This window comes from Echinops telfairi, unplaced genomic scaffold (assembly GCF_000313985.2).
Source record: "Echinops telfairi isolate 266 unplaced genomic scaffold, ASM31398v2 ScPeMD7_5;HRSCAF=22, whole genome shotgun sequence".
NCBI lineage: Eukaryota > Metazoa > Chordata > Mammalia > Afrosoricida > Tenrecidae > Echinops > Echinops telfairi.
Window position 1 is genome coordinate 5655916 of NW_022103901.1, and position 13201 is coordinate 5669116.

General features: G+C 44.7%; 1 protein-coding gene across 1 annotated transcript; it reads left to right on the forward strand.

Annotated features, from left to right (window-relative positions):
- The first annotated feature begins 371 nt into the window (after positions 1-371).
- Positions 372-12855, forward strand: VKORC1L1 (vitamin K epoxide reductase complex subunit 1 like 1). Its single transcript, XM_013005419.2, has 3 exons — positions 372-649; positions 7246-7355; positions 11500-12855. The coding sequence occupies exons 1-3, from the start codon at positions 372-374 to the stop codon at positions 11724-11726; spliced, it is 615 nt and encodes a 204-aa protein (XP_012860873.1). The 3' UTR covers positions 11727-12855.
- The last annotated feature ends 346 nt before the right edge of the window (positions 12856-13201 follow it).

The following is a 13201-nucleotide window of genomic DNA, read 5'->3' on the forward strand; positions in this document are numbered from 1 at the left end:
AAAATAAATATTTCACTTTTGAAGTCTACATATTTCAAATCACATGAAGCACAGATAAGAAATACTGTCCCTTTGGAAACTGAACACGTGTAGGAAAGGTTCATGGTCAAAACAATGGGGATGGGGGCGCATGGATTCCAACTGACTGGTGACCCTGTGACGCCTCCTCTCGGCACGGCGGGCCTAAAGACCAATTTCCCACGAGAAGAAGACACCCCCACACTGCTCTGAACGCGGAAAGGCACATGGAGTGGACCCTAGGTATATGGCACATTCCCTCCCAAGAAAAGTGAAGAAACTTTAATCAAGTCAAAGACCAGAGAAGACAGGGAGCTCCTGCTGGGAGCTCAGCAACTTGGAAACCCCTGAACATGAGAGCCATGTGCTTGCACTTGCTCCCCCCTCCGCCCTCGCCACCTCTCGCAGGCGGGTCCCGCCGGGGCTCACTCAGCGGTGGTGGGGTGCGTGGCCATGTACACAAGCACCACGCTCAGCAGCACGACCACAGCCAGTGTGGCAGCACTGCCGTGCTGATCTGCTGCTGGGCCTCCTGCATGGCCTGCTTCCGCTCCTTCTTGTCCTTGGACGTCTCCTTCTTGGGCTTCTCTTTGAGCTGCTACATCTTGCCTTGGCGGGGGACGCTAGGACGGTGCGTCCAGAGGAGTTCTGAAGAATGGGCCACAGGGCTCTAGATGGAACTTCCTTTTCTTCAACCAAGATAGCAGCCACTTCAATCATTTTAAGCAAGCTGGTTACCGGTAAAGGTGCCTTGAGAGTCCTGCAATCCATGAGGGACAGGATGTCACCAGGACTCATAGCCAGAGCGTCAGCTTCCTCCTCTGTACATCAGGACCGGAACAATCATGCCACCGCCGCTACTCCGCCAGCGGGCTCAGAGCTGTTCCTCACCCATCGAGTCTTTAATACTGTAGCTCAAGGCTTACCATTTTTTCTTCAGTTCTTTGAGCTTGAAATATGCCGCATGTGTTCTTCCTTTCTGGGGTCCTAGATGTTTGCACATTGCATTACAATGCTTTGTCATCTCGAATTTTTCTGTTCAGCTGTGTGACTTAGCTACTCTACAATCAAGAACAAGTTTCAGAATCTCTTCTGACATCCACTTTATCTTATCTTTCTTACCTGTCTTTTTAATGGCTTTTTTGCTTTCTTCATGTATGATATTCATGTCATCCCACAATGCATCAAGTCTTTTGTCATTAATGATCAGGGCATCAATTCTGTTCTTAAGATGTTCTAGAAATTCAGGTGGATGGATATATTCAAGGTCATATTTTGGCTGTCGTGGACTTGTTTTAATTTTCTTCTGTTTCAGCGTGTACTTACATATGAGTGACAGTCAGCCCTTGGCTGCTGATATTAAGCTTCTCCATCCTCTCTTCTCACAAATGTAGTCAGTTTGATTTCTATGTATTCTGTCAGGTGAAGTCCATGAAGTCCATGTGTATAGCCGTCATTTATGTTGTTGAAGAAAAGTATTTACATTGAAGAAATATTTGGTCCTGGAAAGTTATGTGATAAGCTAAGTGATGAGTGGTGGAAACAACATTTGTGCACATTATTTCAGAAGTAGCAGAGATACATAGAGAAAACCATTAAAAGACACCAAAGTGGTTTCCTCTGGGCATCAGAACTGAACTGACCCTGGGGAGATGTGGGGTTAGCAACAACTGCATTTTGTTTGATCAGGCATTTAAGCTTCATTTTTAAACCTATGTGTGTATTCCCTTGATAAAATAGTGTATTCATTTCTTGGGTGACTGCATTGTTTTCAGGGAAAGTTTTGATATGAGCCTGTGTGAGTAATTAGGCATAGACCAGTGCATTGAGTTAATAAAAATTCTGCTTGCCCAGGATAATTTTGGCAGTGTGCCCAGTGATTCCCAGAGGCAGAGATTTAAATGTGGATTTCTACTGGGGACGAGCAAAGCTGAGAAGTAGACTCCCTGTCTTCATCTTGCCCTCCAGCAGTTTCTGCTGCACCTATATTGGAGAGTGTTCACAAAGCTCAGATCACTTCCTGTTCAAAAGCCACGGGCTGTATTCCCACTGCAATTAGATTAAAATCCAGGCTTTTGATCATGGCCGGCAAACAAGACCCCAAATGATGTCATTGATTAGACTTGAGCTGCATTCTCCCATCACCAGACTCGCCATCTTGACCCATGTGGTTATATCACCATCCTATTAACCCACTCTGCCCCTTGACCCTCTCATCTGTGCTTTAGATGAACTGCCATTGGTTTGAACTCAGACAGATACCACTTTGTAAGCATGCAGTGCTCAAGGGAAACGTGAGTACTTGGGTGACGCTGTTGTCTAATTAATGATGGCTTCATGCGATAGTTTGGATTCAGGGTTTAAAGGTTATTTCTTGGCAAGTGTTTCAGGGGTCCTTCAAGTCTCAATGGGTCCAGTAAGTTTGGTTACTATAGGGCTTTGAAGTTTGGTTACTATAGGGCTTTGAAGTTTGGTTTCCTGATAATCTTCCTTTTGTTCAGATTTCATCTACTGGATTGTTGATGAAAACATTTAGCAGTGGTCGCTGGACCCATCCCATTCTGGACTTGTGGCATTGAGGTGCTAGTTCACAGAGACAAACCCCCAGCTCATTCCTTTCTCTCATCCCTGGTTCGCCTTTTTCCTCTGCTGTTCCTTCCTGGTGAATAGAAACCAGTTGTTGTGTCTCAGGTGACTGCTTGCAACTTTTTAAACACCCCAAACACTTCTCACCAACCCAGGAGGTAGAACAGAGCTGAAAACAACTTGAGACCAAATGAAACAAGGACCCCAAACCTTCAAATCAAGGAAACGAATCTCAGGAAGTATTTAGTTAATGTCCAGTACCATGAACACAAGGAATCTGGGATAGCGCAGGGGTTAAGCACTTGACTTTGAACCAAAAAGATGGCAGTTTGAATCCACCAGGCCCACCGAGGGAGAAAGATGGTCATCGGCTTCTTTGAAGACGAAACCCTCGGGGGCAGGGATACTCTGCCCTCCAGAGTCACTGTGAGCCAGAATCCACTGAGAGAAACAGGTGTCATTTGGTTTTAAAGTAGTCAGTTGCACATCCCCTGTCAGAAGGGCCACAAGGAAGAGACAAGCCAGTCAGGAGGTAGTATAGCACTGACAAAACACACAACGTTGCTCTAGTTCTTTAAGGCTACCCCCGCCCCCATCATGACACCAATTCTACCTTACAAATCCGGCTAGACCAGAGCATGTGTACTGGTACAGATAAGGGATGAAACACAGGGAATCCAGGACAGATAAACCCCTCAGGACCAATAATGGGAGTAGTGACACTAGGAGGCAAGTGAGGGGTGGCAAGGGGAACCAATCCCAGCAGTCGGTGTAAGACATGGAAAAATAAATAAATAAATTATTAAGGGTTCATTGGGGAGGGAGGGGGAAAATGAGGGGCTGATACTAAGGGCTCAAGTAGAAAGAAAATGTTTTGAAAAAGATAATGGCAACATATATATACAGATGTGCTTGACACAATGGATACATGTTTGGATTGTGCTAAGAGCTGTAAGAGCCCCCAATTTTTAAAAAAAGTAGCATTACAGGTACCACCCATTCATTTCCCCTTTTCAGACTGTTGATATAGTTGTACAATTCTTTTAAAAATTGATCCTTAGTACCATATTCCCCATCACGATAGACAAAAATAATTAATTCCTTCCCAAAGCATGCCGGCCCACGTCCCACCCATCCAACACTTTGTGACCATTGGTCTGTCTAGAACATGTTGCTGTTAGGCACTGTCACCTCAAATCTGGCTCTTTGAGACCCTGTGTGCCACAGATAGAAGCACCACCTGGTCCTGTGCCAGCCTCACAATCATTGCTGTGTTTGCACCCTTTGTTGCAGCCACTGGGTCAGCGCATCTCACCGACGGGTTTCCTCTTCTGCTGACCTAATTACTGCCCTCAATTAGGTGTAAGACTGTAAAATACTTGTCCATTTATGTCTGAGTTATTTCACTCGGTAGAATCTCCTGAGGTCATCCTTGTTGTGTATATCAGGATTTCATTCTTCTTCAGGACTGAGTAGTGCTCCACTGTGCATTCAGTTATGCGGCCCTCTGTTGATGGGTTCTTGGTTGTTTCCACTGATTGTGATTGTGGAAAGTGCTGAAGTGAAGACCGGTGAACCTGTTGACCCTGTTGGTGCCGTTGCTTTTAGGTCCCTAGGCTCTAGACCTAGGAGTGGAGTCATGGAGGCATGTGGTCGCTCCCCTTTCTAAATTCTTGGAGCAGTTGCCGTGCTGCTCTCCACCATGGCGGTGCCATTGCATGAAGGTTCCAGTCTCCTCACATTCTCACAAGTGCTCCTTGTTTTCTGAGGTGGTACTTCCTGGTACTTCAGATTTGCATCCATCCAGTGGTTTTGGCCACTTGAATGTCTCCATTGGTGAAGTGTCGGACTTGTCATTCTTGATGGAACTGGCTGCTTCCCATCACTGAGGCTTCAGTTCAGAAAGTCCTTCCTGAGAAGGGCATTCAACGACACCTCTCTAGAGTGCCCCCTCACGTTCTGTTCTCTGAGCAAGGTCTTCAAACCAGCTCTATTGGCGTCATCTGGAATGTTGTTTTGTTTTGGGAAATGAAGAATCCTAGTTCCTGCTAGGCACATTCTTATGGTGACCAGATCCCTCTCGAAATCTTCAGCAGCTCTGATCTAGAGAACACCTATACTGACTCCCCCTTTCCCATCTACTAAGTAACTTGTCCATTTTTCTGTAGGATACATAATCTGTACTAAAAAATTCACTGTTATCTAATTGATTCTAACTCATAGTGACCCTATAGGACAGAGTAGAATTGCACCTATGGATTTCTGAGACTATAAATCTTTACAGGAGTAGAAAGCCTAATTTTTTTCTCCCCCAGAGCTGCTGGTCATTTTGAACTGCTGACCTTGTGGTTAGCAGCCCAATATATAATCCACTATGTATACATACTTAATTAAGGTGCCCTGTTGGTGCTGCTGTGGAGCCCTGGTAGCATAATGGTTACAAGTTGGGCTGCTAACCACGAGGCCAACAGTTCAAAACCATCAGTAGCTCAGTGGGAGAAAGATGAAACTTTCTACTCTTGTAAAGGTTTATAGCTACTGAAACCCACAGGGGCAATTCTACTCCGTCCTATAGGGTCACTATGAGTCAGCATCAACTCTATGGCAGCGGGTTTGGTTTGGTTTGGTTTGGTTTGGTGGTGCTGCAAAGCACATGTTGCACTGCTAACCACAGAGCCAGCCATTCAAACCCACCAGTCACTCCATTGGAAAATGATGAGGCTCTCTTCTCAAAGATTTACAGTCTCTGGAGCCCTATATAGGGTTGCTATGAGTTAGAATTGACTCAATGACTGTGGGTTTGGTGTTGCTGTGGGTTCGGTATTGGATTGGTAACCACAAGGTTGGTAGTTTGAACCCACCAGCTGTTCTATGGGGAAAAGATGAGTCTGTATGCTCCCATAAAGATATAGTCTCAAAAACCCTCTATAGGATTGCCATGAGTTGGAATCCACTTGATGACCGTACATGTTTATTGCTTCTCTCCTCTAAGTAGAGTCTCGGCTCTTAAGGGCAGCTCCTGGTTGGCCTGCTTACTCCTGTGTACCTGGTCCCTAACTAGTAACCCAGTATCTGTGCCCAGTGGGTACTCAGTAAGTGGTTAGGGGTGAAAGAAAGAATGAACAGAGAGACTGTGAGCCGGTGTTCCTCAAAATGTGTGATTCAGTGCAGGGAAAGACTTGCACTGGTGAGCTAGTGAAATCAGAGCTCGCTCTAGCTCCCAAGTGGATTTTGTAAAGCTTCCCCTCTTGGTTTGGATAGCTCTGATAGCCATGTGAGGGATTGTCTCAGCCTTCCCCTTGCCTTCAGGCAGTTTTCTTTGGCACCGGAGTTAACAGGCGCAGTAGAGTCCTGCTCTGTTGGTGGCTCCAGAACTGGTGGGCTTCTTTTGTGTCCAGGCAGACCCTGGAGATGCCACAGGTTCGGTTCCAGGCCTCCCAAAAAGCAAATAGTGCAGTCAGGGCAGATACATGTCTGGGTTTCCCAGTGCACAGAAGTAATGTTGACACTAGACTGCATTCTGTGAGGTGTGCCAAAGTTGGAACCATGGTGAGAGGGACCAAACCAGGGACCGGAGACACAAAGTGAGCCCAGGCTGTTGGCAGAATGGCACCGGTCCACTTGCTTGACACAGGACAGCCACAGATCTTCCATTTGATAAAACCAAAACGCACGCAGTATTTGTGAAACGTAATAAATAAAGTCAAGTGAAGCACAGTGAAACCAAGTGGCTGTGTTTAAAAATTACCCTCCTTCAGCGTGAAAACGATCTTCCTAGGGCTTTGTCCTCCCCACCCCCAAAGTCCGTGTTAAGTTTGGTGTTTGTACAGTTTCCTTGAATTAGATTTTAATAGTACTTTTTTAAAAGATAAGAAAATACGATCCTAAGAATGTTTAAAAATTTTTTTAAAGAATGTTAAATTGACTTTAAAATTTGAACTTCCACCTCTAATAGGAAGGCCTATTCAGATATGCTTCTAGAAGAGACATACAGTTTCTGACACTGCACTTCCTCCTAAAAGACACCTTTTGGATGTGCACCCTGATGAAACGTACCAGGAAGCAGGCTTCCGGCCACACTGCATGCAGAAGGATAGTGCAAGTCTCAAGCTTCTAACCAGGAGCAACCTCCGCCCCCACCCCCAAGCAGGAGGTGTGGGCCATGCCTGAAGACATTTTGAGGGTTGAGTGGTATCTGTGTCATCTGGCCAGTAGTGTCCAGGGCCTGCCAAGCACATATAGTGCACAAAAAGTTACCTGACCCAAAGTGTCATCGGGGTCACCCCTGAGAAGCCCTGCCATAAACTGAGCACCCTTCCTCTCCCAGCACCACGGCCGCCAGAAAAAGACTCCTCTGCCCCACTTTTGGCAGGGGTCCTGGAGAGAGTGGTCCTTTAGACATTCAAATGGGCGTATTGGCAGCTAGGGATGTGAATGGTAGGCCCTTACTTTTCATCAGATGCAAGATCCAACTCTAATGGCGGCATGTGTCCCCACTTTAAGATCATGCCTTAAAGAAAGAGCATGTCAAACGTTTGGCAACTTAGTTGACTTAAAATTGTGGACCATTTTCTGATAATTTGACATTCTTAAAATTAGGGAGACTCAAATTTAGGGTTACTGGTTTTCCTTATTTTACAGATGGGGTCGAGGATTTGGTCTTTTGGGTTCCATTTTTGGAAAAGATGGTGTATTAAACCAGCCAAACAGTGTCTTTGGACTTATATTTTATATACTACAATTATTACTTGGTAAGTATTTATGCAGCACGATAAAAATAAAATTTGCTTTGTTATATTCTATTTAGTGCTTTGTGTTTTTGCCCTGAAGTGTCTTTACATGAACGATGGAACCACGTTTTTGTGTGGTGACAGCTGGGATCACTAAGATTCTGATGGGTTCATGCCTTGCTCCAGGTGTGCTGGAGTATGATCAGGGCAAGCAGCATTCCACAGGGCCCAGAAAAACCACTTCCGTTTCCAGGCAGTCCTGCCTCCAGACCAGTCTCTCCCCTGCCCCCTGCTCCCCTCACTCTTTTACAGACCCTGTAGCCATTTTTAAATACTGTGTGTTGAGACGGTGTGACAGAGGCCTGGCAGTCCTAATCCCACTACCTTGACCCAGCCAGCGGTTCCTTTCTTTTTCTTTTTGAGGGGAGACGGGTAGTTGGGGAGGTAGGGTGTGTTTGAACACAATGTTCATATGTGTCTGTCCTCTGAAGAGTTTCGTTACTGTGGACATCTTGACTTCACATTTCTTATGTTCTAAGTAATGCTACAAAGTGGGCAGCTTTGTATAAAATCTACTCCCTCTTGAAATTTTTTGCCACAAAGTAAAATTTTAAGTGCACTACAGTGGGTAACTTTGTATAAAATCCAGAGTCCTTCTTTAAAATGTTGCCACAAGGTAAAATTCGTCAACTCTATTGATATTTTTTATAGATCTTAATTGATATCCAAATTGCTCCCCACCCTCAACCCCACCCCATCCTCTCTGGCCCAGTAATCTACTTTTCCAGAAGTCTCTTCTTTTCCTTTGACTTTCTTGTTTGATCATTCCTCTGAGTGGCTCATTATTTTTAATTGTACTGTGTTTGTTTTGCCTTTTATTGCCAAGTTTGTTATTGGGACCCTGGTAGCACATTTTCACATTTGTCACATTTTTATCTTTTTATTGTGAATTTTCTTTTATCTCTTTTTCACTTCTCCCCTTTACATTTGATCTACCAGCTCTTCTGTCACTTGAAGGTGATTTGTTATGAAGCCAATTGAAAACCTATATTTTCTCAACCACCCAGTTGCTTGATTAGATGTTTATCCTGCAGAAATACAAAGATATCTGCACAAACATAGACCTAGCAAGACAGTTTAAAATAGCAAGACATTGCAAGTAGCTTAACAATAGGCAATGGTTGAGTCAGTTGAGGTGCACACACATTCAGGAAATCGGGCAGCCCTATGAAAAGGGAAGGGGGGCTCTATCAAGACACTGCTCAGTGGAGAACAAATTGTGACGTAAGAGGGATAGGTGAGCATAGGTTCATCGACTTGCGTACAAATGCACAGAGAAGGATCTGGTTGTTACCAAGGGTGGAGAGTTGTTATGTGGTGAGGGAGAGTTTTACTTATAAATCTATATAAATTTGTTTTTGTGAATTTCAAAAGCAGAATTTAAAGCCCAAATATGAGGCAGTCATTCACTTTCCCTCTCGAAGGAGCCTAAGAAAAGCTTTTAAATGTGTGACTTTGGTGTTAGTGAACTGAAATAGTCACAATAGTTACTTACATTTCCATCTATAATATTTAGTTCATTTCTAACAATTTGTACATGCATATTTAAGTCACATGTCAGGCATTTTTCCCCATTCACAGTCTAGGAAGCTTTGCCCTTCTCCAGAGACTTCACGTGCATTTTTTTTTTTTTTTAATCTTTACCTATGCTAAAAAAAGAACAGCTTTATTGTGAATTGGGTGAAGGCTTCAGAGCAGATCATTAGTCTTATAACCAGCAGTTAATGCACATTTTATTTCATCACATTCATTGCAGTCACACATTTTTAATGTCAACTGTCTTTATCATCAGAGGCCCCTGTGAATTCATGTAACGGTTTCATACTCTGATAGTTTGAGATACAACATTTTAAAATTTAATTTCCCCATGTTAATCATGGTTAGGGGTCAAAAGCCAAAATATATTAAAGGGAGTGAAAACCCTCCCTCCATCCTCTGTGCCCTCCTGTCAGTCTCCCCCACGGCGGGGAGCTCTTTTTCTCCATCTCCTAGAGGTTTTTAAATGCATATACAAGAAGACACAACTGCATCATCTTAATCTTTTAATACAAAAGCCAGCTATTGTAGAAGATGTTCTAAAGCTTGGTGGCCCCACCCTTCCCTCTGAATCACTTTTTTTTCTCCCCAACAGTTTTATTGGCACACAATTTACGTATCATATAATTCAATAGTTCAATCATTCCATCATATCAAGGAGAGTTGTACAGTCACTCCCATTTGAATTTAGAGCATTCACCATGCCACCCCCACCCCTCATTAATCACCTCTTAGTGATGATTCCATATCAGGACAGTATCTTCATTCTTTTATACAGCTGCAGAAAATTCCATTGTGTGGTAGGACTGCCATCTATGCTGTCATCTATTTAGAGTTACAGCTTGTTTTTAATCCTACTGGAAATGTTATCCCAAGGCCCAAGTACCCAGTCACATTACATTAGGGCTGGTTTCCCACCAGCAAGTAGTCATCGAGCACTGGTTAAGTGCCAGGGATGTTCCAGTTAGAGCCTTACACCTATTACTTCATGGGATCCGCATGTCTAGCATAGGAGGTAGGTATGGTTCTTAATCTCATTTTACAGCTGAGGAAAGAGGCAGGCAGAAAGAAAACAGTTTGTTCACGTGCTTTCAGGCTTCCCTGGTAAAACTGAAGTGACAGCCCAAACTTTTGAAGTTGTACACGTTTACAGCGTAGGTCAGGAGGTCATCAAGGGCCAGGTAAAAAAGAGTTTAGGCTTTATATGATGTGGCCTCTACTCACCACTGCCATAGTCGTGTGAAGACAGCCACAGACAATATACAGAAACGAATAAACGTGGCTGGGTTCTAATAAAACTTTATTTATAAAAGCAGGTGGTGGGCCAGATTTGCTCATCGCTAGCATATGCAATTCAGCAGCATTTTAGTCTTGAAGAGCTTCTTCCAACTGAAAGCTCGTTGCCATCCAGTCGATTCCAAGTTGCAGCTTATTAAGGGGTCATTGTCTAGTGCTCACTGGTCCCAGGGGCAAGTCAAGCGCTGCTGACCATGCCGCAAGCCCATCAGCACCTCCTCGCCTTTTTCCCAGCAGGCACCAGGGAGTTCAGCCCCTTAATTAACCTCTCTAAGGCTATTACACCTGTTTCCCCCGCCCTTGTTCTTCTTAAATAAATGCACATGTTCTCCATTCTCCTTTCTATAAGAATTTACAAAAGGCTGCGCATGAAGATCTCTGAGAAAGCAAAGAGTTCTGGCAGTTCTTTGTCTTGAGCTGTTTTTTCTACATCTAGTTTGACTCCCATCTGGCCAAATGTTGTTTGCCCCGCCTGCCTGCCCTTTCTGAAACATTGATCATGACTGGTTGGTTTTATGTCAACACCATGTTGGTGTAATGATCTGCCATCACGGATCTCTGAGAAGCCCTGGTGGCGCAGTGGCTAATTACCCCCTGGCTGCTCACCCAAGAGGTTGGTGGATCACGTCCACCCCAGGCTCCAAAGGAGAAAGACGGGTGACCTGCCCCTGTAAAGATGACAACCTAGAAAGTTCTACGGGGCAGTTCTACTCTGTCACATGGTGTCACGCTGGGTCATGAGGGGCACAATGACACCTAACTACAACATAGAGTTTTAAGGACCTTGGTCTAAACATGGAACAGCAAAATTCACTACACAGATAGGGAACCTGCAGTGAGAAGGGCCAGCATGAGGGTGAGGGTCAGGGTCCTGCCAGAAGTCTGCAACTTGGAGAGCAGCTCTGATCCTCACGTTCCCTCTTTCGTTGGGAGAGTTGGGCTGCTTCGTTCACAAATCCGCTTGCTCATGTAGCGTGGTTTCAAGGTGGCCTCTTTCCTCTGCACACTTGCCTTCAAATGAGTGCTGGCTGTACAGTACGTAATCACTGCATCTGGATGGTCGATGGAGTGGCACACTGTAGCCATACTGGTACCATGCCTGCACCATCTTAATCAAACCGCCCATCATTTCCTTCTCCAGTACCAGAGAGTTTTAACCGTGAGGTGATCATTATTGCAACCCTGCAGCAGTTCACTACATGCTAGCTGTGGACTCCGGAGCTCTCCCCCGATGTTGAGACCCTGCTGAGCCCCGTGTCCCCTTCTGTTGCAGGCCTGACGGCGAGCGCAGTGGCGGCTTTGATCCTCATGACGTCCTCCATCGTGTCTGTCGTGGGCTCTTTGTACCTGGCTTATATTCTGTACTTTGTGCTCAAGGAGTTTTGCCTCATTTGCTTCATCACATACGTGCTGAACTTCCTCCTCCTCATCGTCAACTACAAACGACTAGTTTACTTGAATGAGGCTTGGAAACGGCAGCTGCAGCCCAAGCAGGACTGATGACCCACGGACTCCTGGTGAACAGTCTCTCCAGTTCCTTTTCCATTACTTTGCAGCAGGTTTTTGATTTTTTGTTTTGTTTTTATTCTTCACAACAGACACTCTTCCCCAAGAATCTCCAAATGATTTTTTTAAATCTTGTAAATTAGAAGGGGTCCTAGCTATTTTTGTGTCAATCTTCAGTTAAATATGGATACAAAACAAAAATAAGGATATGCCAAGCCAATCAAAGACAAGCTTTAACTTTATTTTGAAGACATTTCTGAAATAATAAAATGTCGCCCAGCCCACCCTGCCCCAACTGTCACGTGAGCAACCATTGATAGTAATTCTCTAATGTGTATAAATTCAATTTCAGGTATGACTAATGTGATCATGACAAACTATTTTAGAATAGATACTGTATTAAATATTGCCATGTTTACAACATGTAAAATGTTTTTAGCCGATGGATTTAAACATATAGATTATTTGTGAATAAAGGTAGAACTATCGGATCCACCCCTGCAGGACTTACTGTACCCGGGTCAGTTGCAGGTACAGCAGTGGAGAACCGCAGCCCAATGCTGACTGGTGAACGAGTGGCACTAGGACGCTCATCCAGGTAGCATCTCATGAGAAGGTCCAGCAGCCGTGGGTGGAGCATCAACAGCAGGAATCCCAGGGTGGCTGGTTCTCTTTCATCTTCCTCCTCAGAAAGGAAGAGACGCCCATTTGGATGTTCAAGCCTCAAGCTTGTGCCTAGTCCTAAAACTGGACCTATTGTAACCTTCCACAAGAAGTCATCTGTGACCAGACTGCCAGTTCTTGGCCTTGAGGACACTAAGGAGGAAAAGTGAGTAGATTTCTTCTGAGAAAAGCTGGAGATATTAATGTGGCGTTTTTGAAATCCAATGTCTTATTCCAGCCGTTGAATTCTGACGCAGATCTGTTTCCGTAATATTGGTGCCAGTCAACCAGCAAGACAGTATTATGATGGCTGTGATGTGACCGGAACACGCCCAGTCGCTCCGTAGTAGAATGGTCTCTTTGGTAGATGGATAGTTGTTATTTTTATTTTGTCCCCTGGTGGTTTCATTCTGCACTAAGTAGTTGAGCTAGTTTAGAACCAGACACTAGACCTGTCAGCTTGAGGGGCGGGTGGGCGGGCATGCCGCTCAGTGTGAGGGGGAGGACCACAGACAGATCTGCAGGTGAAGCGGGACCATCACCACAGCTCTCTGAGAACGACCCAAGGGCATCTTTTTTCTTTACAGCGGCCTGAATGAACCCACGTGAAAATGGTTAAGAGTCTGTCTCTTGGCTCATATCTTCGAAATGAATGTTAAAAGTGCCTTCTGTCTTAAATTCTCAAACCAAATATTTTATGTGTTGAACTTGGGCAGAAGTCTCCTTCCTTCCTCCTCCTCCCTTCCCTTTCTCAACTTGGAGTAGAAAGCCTGCGTTCTTTAGGGAAGACTCTGATCATTTTCTTC

Excerpts from the sequence above, each read along its gene's own strand:
- VKORC1L1 (XM_013005419.2), top strand. The coding sequence starts at position 372 with ATGAGAGCCATGTGCTTGCACTTGCTCCCCCCTCCGCCCTCGCCACCT. Across the intron at positions 650-7,245 it reads TGGCGGGGGACGCTAGGACG|ATGGGGTCGAGGATTTGGTC; the intron begins GTGCGTCCAGAG and ends CTTATTTTACAG. Across the intron at positions 7,356-11,499 it reads TATACTACAATTATTACTTG|GCCTGACGGCGAGCGCAGTG; the intron begins GTAAGTATTTAT and ends CTTCTGTTGCAG.